General features: G+C 38.7%; 1 protein-coding gene across 4 annotated transcripts in view; it reads left to right on the plus strand.

Annotated features, from left to right (window-relative positions):
• The first annotated feature begins 1,283 nt into the window (after window positions 1-1,283).
• Window positions 1,284-21,393, plus strand: part of LOC308653857 (uncharacterized protein) — a 30,380-nt gene continuing 10,270 nt past the window's right edge. The window contains exons 1-6 of one of the 4 annotated variants that reach the window (XM_081302603.1): window positions 1,284-1,554; window positions 2,427-2,587; window positions 3,727-4,686; window positions 12,873-13,036; window positions 13,653-14,249; window positions 15,738-15,815. In XM_081302603.1, coding sequence (XP_081158729.1) covers window positions 1,315-1,554; window positions 2,427-2,501 — 315 coding nt within the window. In that variant the 5' untranslated portion in view covers window positions 1,284-1,314 and the 3' untranslated portion in view covers window positions 2,502-2,587; window positions 3,727-4,686; window positions 12,873-13,036; window positions 13,653-14,249; window positions 15,738-15,815. Of the gene's footprint in view, window positions 1,555-2,426; window positions 2,588-3,726; window positions 5,766-12,872; window positions 13,037-13,652; window positions 14,250-15,737; window positions 15,816-21,393 lie in introns of those variants that run through there. The other 3 variants (XM_081302604.1, XM_081302605.1, XM_081302606.1) reach the window with 3 other exon arrangements.

Here is a 21,393-nt window from a genome sequence, read left to right on the forward strand (position 1 = left end):
CATTTACTCTTTAACCTATCTGGAATTTATTTTGATGCAAAGTATGTATTGTTAATTGTGATCCAACTTTACTTTTTCCAAATGGCTATCCAGTTGTGCCAACAATATTTGCTTAATTTTTATTGACTTAATAAAAATATGTTGAACTTTATCAAATGCCTTTATAACATTTATGAAGATGACATATTTTTCTTTTTAAACTAATTATATCATTTCATTTCTGAAAATGACGTTATTCTTTTCATGTTATAATAATTTTTAATTGTTTTCCTTAATACTGATATTCATGAATAAAAATTTCAATGGTCAGTGTATATGTGCTTGATGCATATGTTTAGTGAGATTTGGTATTAGTGTTAGTCTTACTTCATAAATAAAATTTGGAAAGTTTCTTCTTTTTCTGTGCCCAAGACAGAATCAATAGCAACAGACTTTATCTGTTTCTAAAAGTTGCATAGTAAACTTCTCCTGTGAAATAATTTGGTACTGATACCTTTGTGGATTTAGGTGTGGGAAAAGACAGTTCTCTTATATATCAATTTCTTCTATGATTATCGGTCTACTTAGAATTTCTACCTCTGGAATATTTTGGCAAATTGTATTTTCTTGGCATTTTATCTATTTCACTTAGGTTTTCAAATTATTACACAGAGTTGAGTCAAATCTCTCATAAAATCTTTTAACTTTTTCTTTATCTATAGTTATCCCTCTCCCACCCTCTCATTGTTTTGCATTTTAATTGTACTCACTTCTCTTTGTTAGGTCAACCAACCATCCTACTGTAGCCTTCCCCCCCCCCCCCAAAATCTTTTACTTAGTAGTGTCCTGTTTCTATTTTCTAATTTCTTCGTTTATCCTTACAAATTCTTTCCTTCTGCTTTCTTTGATAATTTCTTCTCAATTTTTGAATTGGACATTTAATTTACTTCTATTTTGTATTTTCTTTTTGAGCACTACCTTAAGTACATTCCACAGATATTATTATACAGCATTTTATCTTTTCTTCGTTTTTAAAATATTCAGTAATTTCGATTTTGAGGCAGTTAAGAGGAGGATTTTTTTCATTGCACGTTTTTTACAATTTGAAAATGCTTTACCATTTCCAATGGTTCTCACTCCCCGCCCTTTATCCAACGATAACCCGGGTCCCGGTTCTTTGCCTCAGGTGCTCTAAAGAACAAAGATCCCGACACTGGGCAGACGCCCCGCGGAGAAGGCGCAGGCCCTCAGGAGACTCGGAAGCAGGGACCTCTCCCCGCCTGCGCCAGAGGATCTACCTTCGTCCGGGCTTTTAGCGGTGACGCCCCCTCCCGAATGCCTCGCTATGATTGGTCTGTTTTTCGGACCTGGACGGTGGCCAGAGGAGAACAAGAAGCTCCCGTTCAGCATCAGCGAAGGAAGCGATGCAGTGGGCAACTTCGGAGGCTCAGCTTCGCATCTGTAAGCATCAGGCCTCCGGCGGCATGGCGGCGGCGGCCTCACCGTGTCGCAGTTGCAGGTGGCAACGTGGAGGAACCGGTGGCGGCGTCTCCCGACCCTGCTGCCGCTGCCTCGGTAAGAATAGGTGGAGGGGACGTGGATCAGCGCGCGAGCGCGGCGGGGCGGTGACAGGTGCCGAGGGACCCGGGCTCTAAGAAGGGAAGGACAAGAGGACAGAATCTGCTTCTCAGGGAATCCGCTTTTAGCTCCACTGCCAGGAGGGACCACACCCAGCCCCCTCTTCTCCTCCCCACATAACAGGAGCTACAGAATGCTTTTCCGTTTCCTATATTTATACTGCAAGAGGAATCTCCCCCCATTAATTCATCCATTATTTATTTGTTATCTGTGAACTCATAGGTTAATTAATATTCCATGGATTATAATCCGTCAGTATTTATTTGTGGCTCAACTGGCCCAGTTTCTGGCCAATGGAGTCTCTTCAAGCTGGTTCCTTTAACTTTTTTCACATATCCCCTTCATTCCCTATTTTCTAGAATAAGGTGTTCCAAGCTCAATTTGTTCTTTCTCCTCCTGTCCACAGAAGTAGCCATTTCTCCAAAGAGCCTCAATTCCTTTTTTATACTGTGTATGCACATACACACACACACACACACACACACACACACACACACACACACATAAACACAACATGTGATACATAATATGTATTATATACATAACATACTATTATATTACACATAGTAATATATCAATACATAATAAATATAAATAATACATTATTGTTATACCTATATTAACATATACATGATATATATTATATATCATAGTATATACATATATCATAGTATATTATATATTATATATTCATAGTATATACATATATCAAACCAAATATAATAGTTCAATATTTATCCATGGGCTTTGAAGTCAGTTGTTGGAGTCTGTATTTCTATAACATAATAATTTAGAATATTCTCTTTTAGATCCAAAAGCTAATTCTGGCACTTGAAGATGATATGGGAGCGACTTATGTCTGTATTGTGAAATTGGTGTTCTAAATGAATTACAAAAATGCAGGATGAGGCAGTACATAGTACTCTTGGCATATAGGAGAATTTCAATGTGTTAAATAGAAGACATCTTTGTAAGTATTGCTGTAGTTTTCCTATAGCGTTTTTTTTTAAACCAATGATATTTAGGTTATATATTTATTTGGGGAATATAATTAAACTAATAAAGCCAGTTGCTATACACTTTGATACAGAGACTTATAAAAATAGATTTTATTTTTTTTAGAACAGTTTTAGGTTTACAGAAAAACAGAGAAGATAGTATAGAGTGTTCACATATACCTCATACCCTGTTTCCCTCTTATAAGTGTCTTATGTTAGTATGGTAATTTTATTGTACAATTTTAGGGTGGTTAACAGTTAATGAACCTATACTCATACATTTTTTTTGAACTATAGTCCAAAATTCATTCAGAGTTCCTTAGTTTTTTTCCTAATGCACTTTTCCTGTTCCAAATGCTATCCAAGATACCACATTATATTTAGTTGGCATGTCTCCTTAGACTCCTCTTGGCTGTGAAGGTTTCTTAGTATTCCCTTGTTTTTGGTGACCTTGACAGTTATGAGAGTGTGGTCAATTATTTAAATAGAATGCCCATCTATTAGAATTTGTCTGATTTTTTAAAAGAGAATTAAACAGGATTTGGGGTTTTAGGAAAGAAGACCACAGGTATAAACTGTCATTCTTGTCATTCTATATCAAGAATCATAAATATTGACATTGATGTCAGTTACTTGGCTGAGGTAGTATTTGTCATCTTTCTCCAATGGAAAGTTACCCTCCTCCTTCCCTCCCTCCATACTGTACTATTTGGAAGGAAGTCACTATGCACAGCTCCCGCTTAACTAAAAAAAATTTTGAACTATCCAAAATGGATCAAGTAATTTATTTTGAATGAAGTAGATTAAAATGTTGGGCTGAGATTAAGGATCAAATTCATGAGCTTTACTACAAATTATGTACAAGTATTCAGGTGTACATGAGATTTTTCTCTGGCTGGCAGGTTGGGTATGTGGCACTATAGCTGCAAAGTGCTATATTGTCCTTTCCTCCTGCTGAGAGCAATTGCTTCCCACAATCTCTGTCTTACTCAATTCTGTAGTAAGACAGGGACGCTTGGTCTCAAACATGCTTTCTGTAGTAATTTTAAGAAAACTGATTTATTTGCTTAATTGATTTGTCTGTATAATTAATGCTTCTCTCTTTTTTAAGGTTGTGTTGCTTTCTGCTGCCATGCTAATCAATATGTTGGAAGTTATCAAGAAGTTCATGAGAAAGCCAGTTTCAAATTCTGAAGAAAAACGAAGAGGCAACCGTTGGACATGTCAGTGTTTTACAGAAATTTTGGAATAGGGTAATATTTTTGTCATTCGTACACATAAATGTACCTTCTCTAAGGTCTGTACTAAAATTTCAGAAACTAGTATCATGTCTTGGTATTTGAAATAAAGCTAGCAGAGTAAGCACAAGAATCAAAAAATAGCTGAACAGCTGTAACAGAAGAAAAACTGAGATAGACCTCTTCTAAGACACCCAAATTCCTACCTTCTAAGAGTTGGTATAATAATATCTATACTTAGGCATGATTAATAGAATGAGTGGTCTCTTCCAGTGGTAGGGGTGAAAGTTAGAAATCAGATAGCCCTTCATTCCCACTATGATGGAAATTAACATTTCCTCTCTGAAAAAACATAAGAAAAGTAATTATATTCACTTTGTGACAAATGAGAGACTAACAATCAGGCCATTCTTTGTAGAACACAGGAAAAAGGTATACTGGCTTCTAGAAAATGCATGTTGGGGATTTTAGTTTTTGATCTGATAAGAGCTGTTCTTCCCTAGTATTATTACTAATTAAGATGTTGTTGATATCTAGTTATTTCCATAGAAAACTGAAGCAGGATCTAGTTACAATGTAGCCATGAAGTGCTTCATTGTGTTTTCCCCTGCTCAAAATAAAACTGTTACCTTCCAGGCCCTGCCTGCCTTGGTGCCCTAGCAGCAGGGATGCTTGGTCGCATACATGCCTACCAATATGAACACTGACTTGGCAAGTGACTCTGAAGAATCAGGATTTGTTAATATTTTGTAGGTGGTAACAGAAGGAAAAAGATGCTATCAGGAGACAATTCAAATAAGGGAAAAACTATTTTGATTGCTCCTGACTTGCTGGTAAGTATTTTAATTTCTTATTTAATTACATTATTTATCTATCAAAGGTTTGTTTGAGAGGAAGATTTATAGTAACCCTGTCATTTGAAGCTGTGGAGGAGTAAAGATCATACACAACTGGCTGGAGTGGCACATGCCTGTAATCCTAGCCCCCTGGGAGGCTGAAACTGGAAGATCCCAAGTTCAAGACTGGCCTCATCAACTTAAAGAGGCCCTAAGGAACTTAGTGAGGACCTGTCTCAAAAAGTAAAAAGGGGATGTAGCTCAGTGCTCAATTGCCTCTAGGTTAAATCCCAGTACCAAAAAACAAAACAAAACTAAATTAAACTAAACTGTACCATTTCACGTAATTCAGTACTATTTTATGCCATACAAGAGCATGCAGTAGTTGCTTTTTGAATACATACTGTCATATGGCAGATTTTTTATTTTTATGTACAAATTCAATCTATGGTTATAAACTGTGATCACTACTTGTGAAAATTATATTCTCAGTTGAAAATCTGTTATGTGCTTTGAATTCCTTGCTCTTATTTTGATGAAGTAAATTCACATTTTGGTTTTCAAGGTGATTTTTGTCAGCCAGATAACCTTGAAAATCAGGCAAATAAATCAGGAAAATAATCTTATCACCTTACAACAAGATAAGATTTATTTAAATTATACTTGGCAGGATTCTGGTTGGTGAGCATATAGTGGGAAAGCAAATGTGAAATGTAGCCCAGATTTTGGACTTTATAATGTTGATTTGGAGAGGTAAAAAAATTAAAGATGCTGTTAGATCTGATTGTCTTTAGCTTACATGTAAGTCTTTTATTTTGTTTTTAAGTTACATTGCTCCTATTTTGTGTTTTCTTAACAATTCCTATATATTTGGATCTTAGCATTTTCTGATAGCAGTTCTCTTGACTTTGTCTTAGTTCTAGTGGCTTTATCACCAAATAAATTAAATTGTACCTTGTTACTAATGTAAAAATGACTTTAAAAAAATACAGTTGATAATAGTAAGTGACAAGGTGGTAGTCAGACAATGTCATTGTCCTGATTTAGATTCACATGTGAAACAGAATGCTGTTTGAATAAAGAATGGTCAGTATTTGATTTGTTTTTCTCTTGATTTGGTTATTTTATATTTTATTTATGTGATTTAGATTCACATGTAAAACAGAATGCTGTTTGAATAAAGAATGGTCAGTATTTGATTTGTTTTTCTCTTGATTTGGTTATTTTATATTTTAACTTGCTCCAACAAGGACATTTTTCAATCATTGTGCTGTTTTGATAGAGAGCTGTGGTGGCAAACATATTTCAATCATTTATGTTACGGTGTATGTGGTGATTTGAGCAGAGAGCAGTCATAAATATGGGTCAGACTAATAAATCTTTAGAGGTTTTCCTTATTGGAAAAAGTTTAAAGTTCTGTACCAAAGCTATCCAACAGAATGTTCTATGATGATGGAATGATCTTTATCTGCACTGTCTATTACAGTAGTGACAGATTACATGTGAATATTGAAATATGGATAATGCAATGGAGGAACAGAATTTTCTATTTTATTTAATTTTAATTAATTTAAATTTGAATCTCCATAAGTGGTTATTGACTGATATATTGGACAACATAGTCCTAAACAATAGTTAACATTCCAGAGTTAACAGTTGCAAAACTATGTCCAAATGGATTATATAACTCTTCCTTTTGTTTTGTCCCTGACCTTGACATCTGTCCCAGGGTGACATCCACACTTGATTTTAGTATGGGCTTTAATTTTAAAACTGCAAACCCAATACTGTTATCTACTTTAAAAATAGTAATGCTCAAGATACCTGATAAAAATCTCATTTTTCAGCCAAATGAGTCTTGAATGCTTTCATACTAACTATAAAAATCTTTTCTTATTCTCTAGATTTTTTTGGGGTGGTGGTGGTGTTGTAGCACCAGGGTTTGAACTCAGGGGGCACTTGACCACTGAGCCACATCCCCAGCCCTAATTTGTATTTTATTTAGAGATAGGGTCTCACTGAGTTGTTTAGGGCCTCGCTAAATTGCTGAGACTGGCTTTGAACTCTTAATCCTCCTGTCTCGGCCTCCTGAGCCACTGGGATTACAGGCGTGCACCACTGCACCAGGCTTCTCTAGATATTTTTATCAATGTCTGGTGCTCCAATTAAAATCACTCCTTATACAATTTTGGCAAATAAGCAGCCATTGATGGTTAACAAGTAGCTCATATTGTTCTGTAGTTCATGTAGTACTTGATAAAATTCTGATTAATAGTATCTTTTGTTCAGATTTGGCAGTGGGAATCAATTTGAGAAGAAAGCTGTAACCATAAAATTAAAGACAAGAGGATTCTTTGTGACATTGAGGTTTTCTACAATATTATAGTGTAGAAAATGCCAATAACCATAGCTGATCTTATTTCATTTCTGGGATGAGATAGTTTTAAATTAAATGCTCATTGTCGCTAAACAGTTGATCACAACATGAGTTGTACTTCTTTCTTTGGGAATATTTGAATTTTGTTTTAATGCTGATAGTGGATCAGAAATAAAGATTTTGATACCAAAGCAACTATCACTATGATTTCATGTGAGGAAATTCACTGGTTTTATCATTTATTAAGACTATCATGGTTGGGTATAAGAGATGAGATCTGCCTTAGCAGGTAGCTCAGTGGTAGAGCACTTCCCTAGCACACATGAGTCCCTGGATTTGATTCCTGGCACCAAAAAAAAAAAAAACCAAAACAAAAATCCAAAAATGGGGCCTATAAAAATCTTGCTTAGAAATTTATTTACTGGTTTTATTGGATGTTTTCTATTACTTAGTAATACACTTATAGTATAAAAGATATGTGCTGTGTAAAATCAGCCAATTATGTAATACTAGTGTGTTTGTTTGCCTTTACTGTGTTAGTCATTAGGCTGAGTAGAACAAACTTTAAAATGATTTTTAAGGAAAAAAATTGAATTCATTTTGTATGGTATTTTGTCTTTAATGTAGAAAAGCAAGTATTAAGTGTAAACTAAAAGCTTTTTGTTACATTCCAGCAACAATCATATTAACTTTAGTTAAATCCCAGAAAAATTGTCATACTATATGTTAAACATTCAGTAAATTACATAAAATATATTTTTCTCATTCCTGAAAGAATTATACTTTTTTCCATAACTCCATATTTTCAAATGAAGATGAAACAGAGTTCCATAGTAAATATTTTATTCCAGTTACAAAATTTCATACTAATGGGACATTTCATTAAAAAGTTCAATAGTTTTAAGTTACCTGCTGCCTGGCAGTAGCATAGAGACTGATCAATGCAGGTGTTCATAAGCGTCTGCCAGTCCTTATCTCCTTCTTAAAAGAAAAAGGAAGCATTTACATATATATTTCTCCCTCATCTTGTTAGCAACATTTCTTGTACATGGAAGGTAGCTACTAACAGCAAGGTTTTCTGTGTTAATCAGTTGAAGTTATTTTTCTATAACAAAACATGGAGTACTATAGTTGTCCTATAACAGAAACAGTGGCATTGAATGTGATTTTTAAAATTTTTAATACACTATATTTAGAATATTTTAGGCTTAGAAAAAGATTGAGCAGAAAGTACAAAGATTTCCCCTAAACTCCCTTGTTGGGAGCTGCCACATAGGAGCTGAGTGCCCCCTACCTTTAAATGATGGAAATGTGGAGACTGGCTTCCCTGACTGGGAAGCAGATGGATCCCCATTTCTGCTCAGCAGAGGAACCCCGCTTTGGGAGTGGGCGTTACCCAGTGGGGGTAGGCTGGCCCTTGTAACCTTACCCCTCTGCCTTATATGAATAGAATGTTTTTTGAACAGCCTCCCCCAATAAAACCCGGGTTCAAGGTGTGCTCCCTCTCTTTCTTGCCTGCCTTGCCTCCTTTGTGGGAGCTGGGTCAGAGTGGCATAACAGAACCCAAAGAGAAAGGTATTTTCTCTGTCTGTGTGTCATTATTTTGTACTAGCCCAGTTCTCCTTGAGTGACCCTGACTAATTTAGTCTTGTGTTGCGATGCTCCCTGTTCTCACACATGCATTGCAGCCCTCACAATCTCCTTGCACCAGAGTGGTATATTTGTTGCAGTCAGTGAATCTACATTGACACATCTTTATCACCTAAACTCATTGTTCATATTAGGGAACATTCTTGATGTTGAAACCCTGGGGCTTTAGATAAATTTATAATGACATTTATCTTCCATTATGGTACCATGCAGAATATTTTCACTGCCTTAAAAATTATCTTACTCTATTCATCCCTCTCGTTTCCCCAAGTCCCTGGCAGCCACTGAACTTTTATTATCTTCATTGTTATATAGTTGGAAATATATAGTATGTAGTCTTTTCACATACTATATATTATCTTAGCAATATGCTAAGCTTAGCATATTCATTGAAACATAGCAATATGCATTTAAACTTCCAATATGCTTCTTAGCAATATGCTAAGCTTAGCATATTTATTGAAACAGCAATATGCATTTAAACTTCCTTCATGTCTTTTCATTATCTGATAGCTAATTTCTTTTTCATACTAAATAATATTTCATTGTCTGGATATTTCAGGGTTATCCATTCACCTACTGAAGAACATTTTGGTTGCTTTCAAGGGTTGGCAATCATGAATAAAACTTATACAAACATGTACAGATGCTTATCTAGAAATAGGTTTTCAATATCTTTGGATACGTAATAAGGAAAGTGATTGTTGAATCATATGGAAAGAGTATGCTTGGTATTTTAAGAAACTACCAAACTGTCTTCCAAAGTATCTGTACCATTTTGCACTCCCCACTAACATCACATGAGAATTCCTACCACTCCACATTTTCTCCAGCATTTGATATTGTCAGTGTTCTATGATCCTTATATTTTCCTACTCACAATTACTTATCAACCTGTATCTTGACCACAGTTTAAAATTTATCAAAATAACTGCTCTGATATGAGTGGATTTCCACCAGTTGTTTCCATCAGTATCACCTAGAAAATAATATGTTTATGAATTTATGATGAGAGCAACCCCTTGTCCTTTCTTGGTGTTGACATCTACCTTTCTTCATCGTGGAACTATTGTTATGAAAAGACAGATGCTAGAATCCTTGGGAGTAAAATATTAATTAAAAGCCATAAACCATCTTCAGTAAGTCAAGGTAAAAAAGAGATCCTAATAAATAAAACAAAGGGGGTGACATCTCCCCTGATGTCCACTCCCTACAGAGATTGGAATGCTGGTGGAGATAAATACATACAGATAGGACAAAGAACATCTTATAAATTTTAAATATGTTGTATTACATAATTTGCTAGATGCCTTGATGGCCCTGTGTTTTAGCCTATTTTGCCTTCTATAACAGAAAAATATATACTGGGTGGCTTATAAAGAGCCAAAACTTATTTATCACAGTTCTGAAGGCTAGGAAATCCAAGATCAAAGGACTGGCAGATTTGGTATCTAGTGAGGGCCCACTTCCTGATTCATAGATAGCCCTTTTCCTGCTATGTCCTTACATGGTGGATAAAGAACAAGGGAACTTTCCATGGTCGCTCTTATTGGGACACTAGTCCCATTAATAATTGTGGAACCCTCATAACTTAGTCAACTACCAAAGATCCTACCTCTTAAAACCTGACATGGAAGGTTATGTTTTCAAATCTAGAGTGACACAATATCTAACTTGTATCATTTCACCCATGACTGGCAGCTATCAAGAATACAAACAACAATAGTGTTGGTGAGGATGTGGGGAAAAAGGCACACTCATACATTGCTGGTGGGACTGCAAATTGGTGCAGCCAATTTGGAAGGCAGTATAAAGATTCCTTGGAAAACTTGGAATGGAACCAACATTGGACCCAGCTATCCCACTCCTTGGCTTATACCCAAAGGACTTAAAAACAGCATACTATAGAGACACAGCCATATCAATGTTTATAGCAGCACAATTCACAATAGCTAAATTGTGGAACCAACCTAGATGCCCTTCAGTAGATGAATGGATAGGGAAACTTTGGTATATATACATAATGGAACATTACTCACTATTAAAAGAGAATAAAACCGTGGCATTTGCAGGTAAATGGATGGAGCTGAAGAATATAATGCTAAGTGAAGCAAGCCAATCCCAAAAAACCAAAGGCCAAATGTTTTCTTTGATATGAGGATGCTGACTCATTATGGAAATGGTGGGGGTGGGGGTGGGGGGTGGGGAGGGGGGAGCATGGGAGGAATGGGGGAACTTTAGATAGTGCAAAGGGGAGGGAGGGGAAGGGAGGGAGCAAGGGGGTAAGAATGATGGTGGAATGAGTTAGACATCATTACCCTAAGTACATGTATGAAGACACGAATGGTGTGAAAATACTTTGTGTACAATCAGTGACTTGAAAAGTTGTGCTCTATATGTGTAATATGAAATGAATTGCATTTTGCCATGGTATATAATAAATTAGAATAAATAAATAATTTAATAAAAAATAATTAAAAGGATAAAAAAATACATTCATTACATTCTAATAGTCCCCCAAATCTTTACCCACTCTAACATCACTTCTAAATTCTAAAAAGTCTCATCTGAATATCTAAATTCAGTATGGGTGAGAATCAAGATGCAACTCATCCTGAGGAAAATGGCTTTCCAGTCATGAACCTCAGAAACTAAACAAGTTCTGTGCTTCCAAAGTACAATGGTAGGACAAGCATAGGATGATCATTTCCATTCTTCAAAGGGAAAGGGGTAACAGATCTCAAGTATATCCAAAATTAAGGGCAAACTCCATGAGATGAGATCTTAAGCCTCAAGGATAGTCCTCTTTGGCTAGATGCTCTGTATTCAGGCCCAGCCCACCAGGAAGGAGACCTTGCCTTCCAGTCTTGCTGGGGTGGTAGTCTAGCCCCCAGATTTCCATCAATCAGGGATTGTGCTCCACAGCTCTTAGTTTCCCTTAATTCTTAGCTTCTGCCAAATCTCTGTCTCTTCAAGGCTTACAGAGCTTGCAGAACTTGCAAGACTTATAAGGCTTGCAGAGGGCCAGTTTGAGACCAGAGGAAAAAAATGTTGTTACTTTTATATTCAAGCTGCTGTGGGACCTAAATGGCTAGCTATCTTATCTGCTTTTATACTCCAGGACTCTGCTTTCTTAACAAGTTCCTCCCTAAACACTATAGCACAGGAAGGAAAAATGGAATGATCTCATATATACAATCCTTCTTTACCTTGAGAATCTTTTTTTTTAATATTAAAGTTCTTTTTTTTAGAGAGAGAGAGAGAGAATTTTTTAATATTTATTTTTTAGTTTTTGGCAGACACAACATCTTTGTATGTGGTGCTGAGGATTGAACCCGGGCCGCACGCATGCCAGGTGAGCGTGCTACCGCTTGAGCCACATCCCCAGCCCAAACCTTGAGAATCTTTACCTGAGGATTTTAGCAGTCTCACATTCTTTAGATATCTAAAGAATCTGAGCCAAAAAGTCTACCTTAATCTTATAAAGATGTTTTTTTTTTTTTTGATATGAGGATGCTGACTCATAATGGCCAAGACCAAATCCAGTATGGCTACTCAAAATGCTCCTTTACTAGAGTAATTAGAGCCATGTCATGTTTCGGGGGACTCCTGTTTTCTTTGTGTTTTTTTTTTCTATATTTTTGAGCTCATGGTTATGGTAAATTCACATTTGAGCCTGCATGCTTTGGATCCAGTTTCCATGTTAGGGCTGTAGCTCTGTTTCTCTTGCCTAGCATGCATGAGGTCCTGGATTAGGCTCTGGGTTTGATCCTGAGCTCTGGGGGAGAAAAAAAATTGTCATCTCAGTGGGATTTTGAAAACAAACTGAGGTACATATGTTCATCTTTCTAGTTTTGTTCTTATAGAAAACTGATACAGAGTAAGGAACTATCCTCCCCTGGCCCCAGGCTGGGAAAAGTTTTAATAAGTTGTTAGCAAGATAAAATTAGAATATTGATTTCTATTAGTCTAGTATTTCTTTCACTCCACCTGTAGTGGCCGATGCCTAAAACCTTCATTATAGCTTACTAAATTGAGGTTAAATCATGTTTGCTTTTAATTGCCATTCATTCCCATCTCCCATCTCTTATCATTGTGTTTCTGAAGTTCATTTGTGTATGCTTATATTGGTTCTTGTTCTCTATATTCATTTGAGAGCCAGAATAAGTGTGAGAGCACCTGATGGAATCATTTTCCTTCATGAGTCCACTCAGAGAGTCTTGGATTGACTAAGAAAGAGGAGCCTGGTGTCTCTCTCTTGAAATACTGATATTATGTATTGATGGAGTATCTACCTGTGGATGACTCTACAGAGCAAAGGTACCTGCCCTTTTAAAATTTTGCTGTATGAAACAAGTTGTTTTGCTATGGGCAAGTTATAAATAAATTGATATGGGGGCTGAGGATGTAGCTCAGTGATGGATCACTTACCTGGCCTATGTGAGACCCTGGGTTCAATCCCTGATATGTCAGAAAAACAAATTAAAAAGTATATGGAATTGGTCTTAAGTGGTATTTGGTTCCCTTTCCCTTTTCTGTTCTTCATTTTATAAATGAGAACACAAATTTGAATGACTTTCTTAATGTCACTTAGTTAATGAGAAGCAGAGCTGACACTTAGAAATTCTCTTCTGACTCCCTACCCTGTGCACTCCTTCAGAAAATGACTCCATCCTGAGAAATTATTTTTGAAACTTATTTCTACCAAAGGCAGATGTATGACAAATGGGATCTTAATAGAGTGCTCATGTCTTCTCTCTTCTCCAATTTTCACTGTAATTAAAAGCTTGCTCGGTAGGATTTCATTATTCAGTTGTCTTAAATTGAAGTATATATGCTCTTTTTTCAAAATTTTTTGCCTTAATTTCTGTGAATGCCATCATGACCTTATTTTGAGATTGATACGTAACATTTCTTTACATTTCCTTCTTTGTAGCTATATCCAGATCTCATTATGCATCAGAAAAATGAAAAAAAAAAGAGGAAAATTCTATGGAGGAAAAGGAACCCGCTTAGATTTTTCTGAGAAATGGAATACTGGGTTTGGAGGCTTTAAGAAGTTCTACTTTGATCAATACTTATGCATTCATAAGAGGGGAATCACCTGGTTTCCCTCCTAAGTGGGAGTGTACAGAGCTGATTCATGACATGCCCTTGTCAGAACTTCATTCTAGTAAAACATTCACTTCAGAAACTGAAAAAGAAATTATGACTCTGAATCAAGGAAAATTGGACAAGCACTGTCAGTGATGACAGAGTAAAGCCATCAGTGACTGGAGCAGAAAAATCTGTGAGTAGTGTAGATGGGCCTGTGTCTGAAGAGAGTGTTCACAATGAGAACTCCTACCAGATGGAGGATAGATCTTTCAAGCAGAACACTCTTAGTTCTAAGTTGCTGGACCACTCTCACTGTAAAAGTCCACTGGAAGCTCCCCTGGTGATCAGTGAGCACAAACTAGAAAATCAAGGAGGTGGGAAGAATAATCCAAAAGCATCTCCAGTGGACGATGAACAGCTTTCACTCTGCCTTTTGGTAAGCACTCTTCCTTTATTCTCCCCCAACCTCTGGCCTCACTAGCTGTCCATTAGCTTTTCTTAGAAGAATCCTCTTTTCCCCTCGAATATGTGGCTTTCCCTTCAACCACTTGGATATTTTCTTAAGACCTTTTATATTGCTGTATTATGTAGAGCTCCACAAATTATTTTATCAATTGTGATTGCTTGATGGACATTTAACATTTATTTATAATTGTTTTTTCTATAAATGAAATTCTTGGTACTTACACATTTCTTTCTGTAAGTTAAGTTCCTGGTATTAGAATTGCTGGGAAAAGAATATTCACACTTAAATTTTTAAGAGAATTGTTGAATTACATTCCAAGAAGTTTTACCAGTATTATAGACCATATGAGAGTTTTAATTTGTCATTTTAAAGTTTGGACATCTTTTTATGTGTTGAACATATTTTTATTTGTGCATGGTTTTTCTGTGTCTGTTTTTCTATTAGAATGTTCCTATTTTATTTATTTAATATATAAGAAGGTCTTAGGAGACAATATGGCAGTTAGCAGTCTTTGATCCATTCCCCTACTTGAAATTTGAACATATTTTTATTTGTGCATGGTTTTTCTGTGTCTGTTTTTCTATTAGAATGTTCCTATTTTATTTATTTAATATATATAAGAAGGTCTTAGGAGACAATATGGCAGTTAGCAGTCTTTGATCCATTCCCCTACTTGAAATTTATCCTAGATATAAAAGAGTACTAATATGCTTATATAAGGGTATTAATACCCTTATATGAACTTATATTAAAAAACTGAAAACAACCAAAACAGGTTTCTATTGAAACACATATAAATTTAGGCACAATTAGATCATGCTAAGTTAAATATACCAATCCCCCAAAACCAAAGGCTGAATGTTTTCTCTGATAAGTGTATGCTGATCCATAGTGGGGAGCAGAGGTAGGGAAGAATGAAGAAACTTTGGATTGTGCAGAGGGGAGTGAAGGGAGGGGTCGGGCAGTGGGGTTGGGAAAGATGGAGGAATACATTATTACCCTATTACATGTATGATTACACTACTGGTGTGATTCGGCATCTTGTACAGCCAGAGGAATGAGGAGTTATGATCCATTTGTGTACAATATGTCAGAATGCATTCTACTTTCACATATAATTAGAACAAATAAAAAAATTTTAAAGACATTTTGACACATTTAGGAAATGATATACATCATACAACTGTTTAAGAACATATTTTAGGGCTGGGGGTATAGCTAAGTGGTAGAGGGAGTGCCTAGCATATGTTAGACCCTGGGTTCAATCCCCAGCACCACTAAATAAATAAGCTTGGTTTGTATCTTGATACTGAAAGATGTCTATACAAAATTTAAAAAGCAAGCTAAAAAAGTAGAGGGCTAACAAATCATTTATTTATTTAGGTCCTGGGGATTGAATCCAGGGTGCTTTACCACTGAGCTACATCCCCAGTCCTTTTTATTTTTTATTTGAGACAGGGTCTCACTAAGTTGCTGAGTTTGGCCTCAAACTGAAAAATCCTCTTGCTTCAGCCTCTTGAGTCACAGGAATCACAGGTTTGTGACACCATGCCTTGAAGCAAATCTTTAAAAAAGAACTATTTCTGTTGTTTATATTGTCTTAGAATAAAAATGAATTTTCTTAATAAAAGGTTAGCAGAACCATAATTATTTTACCACAAAATACTAATCAACTTTTATAAATGTAACATTTCAAACTATGAATATGCATGTAATAAAACTGTAGCATGACCTGTGGAAGTAGGAATTCTTACAGAATACCCATTTAGTGACATACACTCTAATTTATTATTTAGCAGGCTAAGGGAGAAAAATCATGGCATCTTAGTAAGTCTTAAAAAGCCTGTTTATGAGACTCAGCTTCCCTTGAGTTTAAATCTTTTAGAACACTAGAAATAGCTAAGCATTGTGGTGCATACCTGCAATCCAAGCAACTTGGGAGGGTGAGACAGGAGGATCACAAATTTGAGACCAGCCTCAGCAACTTAGCATGATCCTGTCTCAAAATAAAAAATTAAAATGGTTGGGGATGTAGCTCAGTGGTAAAGCCCCTCTGGGTTCAACCCCCAGTACAGTACCACCAACAACTAGGATTCAAAGGAAATGTCCTTCACTTAGTAAAGAATATTTGTCAGAAACACATAAAATTTCCAGGTTTAAGAGGATGGAGTCAAATACATGGAACCTGTTCTTCTTACCCACTTCATAGAAATTATGAAAAATATACAAAGCACATGTATCTCCATGCCCCCAGATGAGGAGCATTTTGGTGAATGAGAAACTCAGAAGCTTCCACAGGCAGAAAATAAAGGGAAGGTCCAGAGGGGCAGAAGGAAAATCAGTGTGCAGAAATGTGCTTATTTCCTGGAGTGGATGTAAGGACAGACACATATTAGAAGGCTGAATAGTTGGAAAATTTCTCTCTACCTGCGCCACATATTGGCAAAGCAGACCACCAATGTCAAATCAAATAAGAACAGGAGATAGGACATTTGCCCCCATCTCTGTAACACATGCCAAGTATCACCACTCCCTCTGAAAGCAGTCCAGGACAGAGCAACAGCTACTGCCCATCACAGCCCCTTCTCCTCAGCAAGTACTCAAGTAGAGATAAGCTGCTTGCGAGATAATAATTGTGAGATAAGCTCACAATCTTATCAATCTGAAAAGAGTCAACCCAGTCAAAGAGACAAATTTACCACATGAGAGAAATGAACCTGAATAATCAGGATTAATAGAACAATCAGAATAGGAAACATGAAGGGCCATAGGAACAGCAGATACTCCCTGAACTGACTTCTGTAGGATTAGCCAGAATTGCATTCCATGGAACACTAAATGCTGGTTCTACCATAACTGTCACACTCCTTTCAGTTAATTTATGTGTTTGTTTAGTTGTAGTCATGGGAAACTTATTGCCTCCCCCCATCCCTCCCAGGAAACAGGCTTTTCTGAACCTAGAACAGACAGGGAAGCCCATAAAAAGTAGCAGAAAATATATTTATAAGGATTAAACAACCGTGGTGGTCATGGCACTCCCAACAGGGGTGTGAGTGAGGGCTCAGCCCTGTGAGGCCTCCAAGTGGGGCTCACATCCTGGCATCACTGGGTGGGATGGGGCCTCCTGCTACAGCACTGGGCTGATGGGAAGATAAACACAGAGTCAGAACATGGGGCTCTCCCTAACTTCCACTCTAGAGCTCACAGTCAAGTCCCTGGGCCCCTGGAAAGAGGACAAAGGAGAGGGCTGACACCACAAGTCACTGAAAGGGCCCTTGGGGGGCACTGTGGATTACCCAGCCCACTGCACTCCTAATGCTCCACTCCATATGTTTCACATGGTACTGAGTAAAGATTTCCAAAAAGAAAAAAAAAAGAATCTCCTTTAAAACATTATAAATTACTGGACTAGTCTCAGTCCTCATTAATGAAAAAGGAAGTTAAGGGCCTAGCAGTGCCATCTTTTCTCTTTGTCTATCCAGGAACACCTGAGTGTGTGCTGAAGCCCTGTGACCTGGACCCTGTGCCTTCCAGGTCCATAATCCTGCTTTTTTTTTTTTTTTTTTTTTTTTTTTTTTAGAGAGAGAGAGAGAGAATTTCAATATTTATTTTTCAGTTTTCGGCAGACACAACATCTTTGTTTTTTATGTGGTGCTGAGGATCGAACCCGGGCCGCATGCATGCCAGGCGAGCTTGCTACCACTTGAGCCACATCCCCAGCCCCCATAATCCTGCTTCTTAGGCTCCAAGTGCTTCAGCTCCAGGACTAACCCCACCTCAGGAGCTTCCCCAACACATGTGCAACCCACAGACACCCCTCTTCCAATACACACCTGCTACTACACCTCACCCTCTAGATAGCTGTAGCCTCGCCACTCCCTGGGGGTCCCTGTCCACATGAGTCAAAATCCATAGTTTGAAAGTTGGGCCCAGGGAGGTGTGTAGGATGATGTGCTGGGGAGTATCTGGGTGACTGCAGGGCCCCCATTGGAACCCACTCAGTCCCCCCACACAGCTTCTGACTGGTACCTGGGGAGCCACAAGCCAAATGCAAAGGGTCACTACCACCTTGGCCTGGACTCCCTGACCACCCTCACCCTCAGCTTGGAAGGTACAGAGCCTAGGGCTGTCAGCAAGGAGCCTCATCCAGGCTGAAGTTCCCCTCTACCTCATTTTTTGGGGGACAAGACACTAGAAAGACAAGAAAGGGAACTTCCCAGAGGCTCCCAGGGCACCCTGGAAAAAACCCTAAAAGAAAGGAACAGTGAATATCAGAGTCTGGAAGCTGGAGCAAGGGACCAGGTTAGAAGAGCCAGCTTCACCCCACCCCACCAGCCCCAGGGTCCACCATTTGAGCCTCTGGTTCACCAACCCACTTGGATCCCAATGGTGTGTGGAAGGTCACATAGCAATTATTGACACAGCCCTTATCAAATGGGTTGTCCCCTTGAAGGAATTGGCCCTGGAGAGAGACAAGGATGGGAAGAGGATCTCAGAAGCAGTAGGACTGGGCAAATCCATCACCCAGAGACCCTTCCTAAGTTGGTCAGCTAATCCAGGGCTCAACCCAGGCCTGCAGCAAGTCTCCAAGGCTAGGGAAGCCCAAGAGTGACCCAGGGCCTCCTGCCTTCCTGGGCTCCTAGGAAGAGTGACTTCCCTGACCCACTTGTGAACAGCTCTCCCCAGACAGTGCTGACACTGCACCCACCTCTCCTGCCTTCTCAGGGCTCCCTCATCACTTTGTGCCTCCCTTTGCAGGATCCTTGCTCTGTCTCCTTGGCCACACAAGTCCTCTCACCACGTCTTTCAAGATACCTATAAGCTCTTCCTTGTGCTGCACAACTGCTCCAAGGACAGTGTCACCACCCTGCTCCCACTTCACTTTCCCATCTCTTATTTTTTCCTAAACATGTGCCATCATTGAATTTCACTATCTGAGAGAGCAGTGGCAGTAGGGGATGGCCAATCATAGTTTTCTAGACAAAAATCACATGGCCCAGGAAAATCTGGGTTGAGAGAAGCCTGATACCCCGATCCCTCTGAGGATAAAGAGAAGAAGAAAAGGCAGCAGGAAGTTGGGCATAAGATAGGGCAAGTACACAGAGCAGTAAAGGTTAAGCTCAGAGGACAAATCCTCCTTTGGACACTTGTCTGGCTTCTCCTTTCATTCCACTTTCTCCTTCCCCCGACTCCATCCATTGGCCTCACCCTTTGCTCCCCTGTAGACCAAGTTGAGTTTCATGCCACTTAATAAGCTTTAGTTAGCAAATATTCTGTCACAATGGGAAGTGGTCCAATAGCACGTTTTCCACCCCTAACTTCCTATGGCTCATGCATGAAGACTTTGATCTTCAACACTTTGTTCCACTAGAAGGAACTAGGATTCCACATCAGGACAGCTCTGGAATATCCCACAATGTCCAAAAGCAGCATGAACCATTGTGCTCTATGAGGTTCTGCCTCTTTTAAGGTGTTCACAGCACTTAACTAGTATCTGGCCAGGTACAGTGGCACATACCTGTAATCCCAGTGATTTGGGAGGCTGAGGCAGGAGGATTGCAAGTTCAAGGCCAGCCTCAGCAACTTAGCAAGGATCTCAGCAATGTACAGAGATTCTACCTCAAAACAAAATATAACAAGGAGTGGGGATGCAGCTTCAGTGGTAAAGTACCCCTGGGTTCAATTCCTATTACCAGAAAAAATTAATTAACAGCAGAGCATTAAAAAAATCAGAATTTTTTAAATTTGAAGAAAGAATTTTTGATTAGGTGTTTATAAAGTATAGAGAATGTTGATTGTACATAAGGTCTAGAAAAATCCTTAAAGGAATAATAATAATATCTAGTAAGAACTAAGCTGTAAATTTGAATACCTTTCTCACCCCACATGGAACCCTATTAGACACAAATAGAGTCCAACAGCTCTGAAGCACCCAGACCAGCCTCTCTAACTGGCTCCATTGCTGGGGCTCCTGCTCCAATTCTGTGTCTCAAATTACCTCACAATCCACAGGACCAAAATCAAGTGGCATCTTCTTCTTGCCCCTTCTTCTGCCCAACTTCCTGCTGCCTCTCCTTCTTCCCCTTATCCTGGGAGGGATCGGGGCATCAAGCTTCTCTCTTCCTTTCTCTCTTTCCTCCTATCCTCAAATGTTCTTTTGTTTATTGTTTCACTCATTTATTCAGATTCCTTTCTTTTGTATGCTGGGGATTGAAGAACCCAGGGCTTTGCACATGCAGAGCACACACCCTACCACTTGGATACACCCCAGCCAGAAATATTTCAAGGCATCACAAGTGCCTCAGTCAAGCCAGGCATGAAGGTGAATGTCTGAGATCCAAGGGACTTGGGAGACTGAGGTAGGAGGAAGGCAAGTTCAAGACCAGTTTTAGCAACTTAGTGAGACCCTGTTTCAGAGTATAAAATAGAAGGGACTGGGAATGTAGCTAAGTGTTAGAGTGCCCCTGGGTTTCATTCCCAGTAGCAAAATAAATAAATAAATAAGTAAACAAAGTCTGATCACTGCATTGGGGGTTGAAAGCACACTGCAAAGAGCATGGCCAGCCTACTTTCAGGGTGCTGAGGCAACTACAACATAAGACCTTGAGAATTGTGGAGAATGACCAGAGTAGAGGGGAGAGGGGATTGTTGAGAGCCACATCCAAAGGGGCCCCAGCAAACTTCCAGCTGCCAGCAAACTTCCAGCTGCTGGCTGATGATTGGCTCACAGCGGCCCCAGCAACATCTAGCTGATTGGCTCCTCTGCGGTGATGTTCATTGGGCTGTTTCCCCGCCCTTCAGACTGCCAGCTGATGATTGGTTCACAGCAGCCCCTGCAACATCTAGCTGATTGGCTCCTCCACGGAGCTGCTCATTAGGGGACTTCTTTGGCTCCGCCCACACGACCCAGCCAATCAGCCTCAAGAGCAGGAGGATTGTGGGAGGTGGTGAGGTTTGTGTGGGGGTGAGAGGCTTGGGGAAGCCGGTGGTGGCAGTTGGGCTCTGAGGGTTTTTCCTGAGGAGCTGTTTTGTTTGGCGTTTGTAGTTCTAAAAATAAAGTTAGTTTCTTTTGACAAGTGGCTCCTGAATTGTGCCCAGCCAGACTGCGGCAGGG

Source organism: Spermophilus citellus, assembly GCF_964194105.1.
Source record: "Spermophilus citellus genome assembly, chromosome: 7".
Lineage (NCBI taxonomy): Eukaryota > Metazoa > Chordata > Mammalia > Rodentia > Sciuridae > Spermophilus > Spermophilus citellus.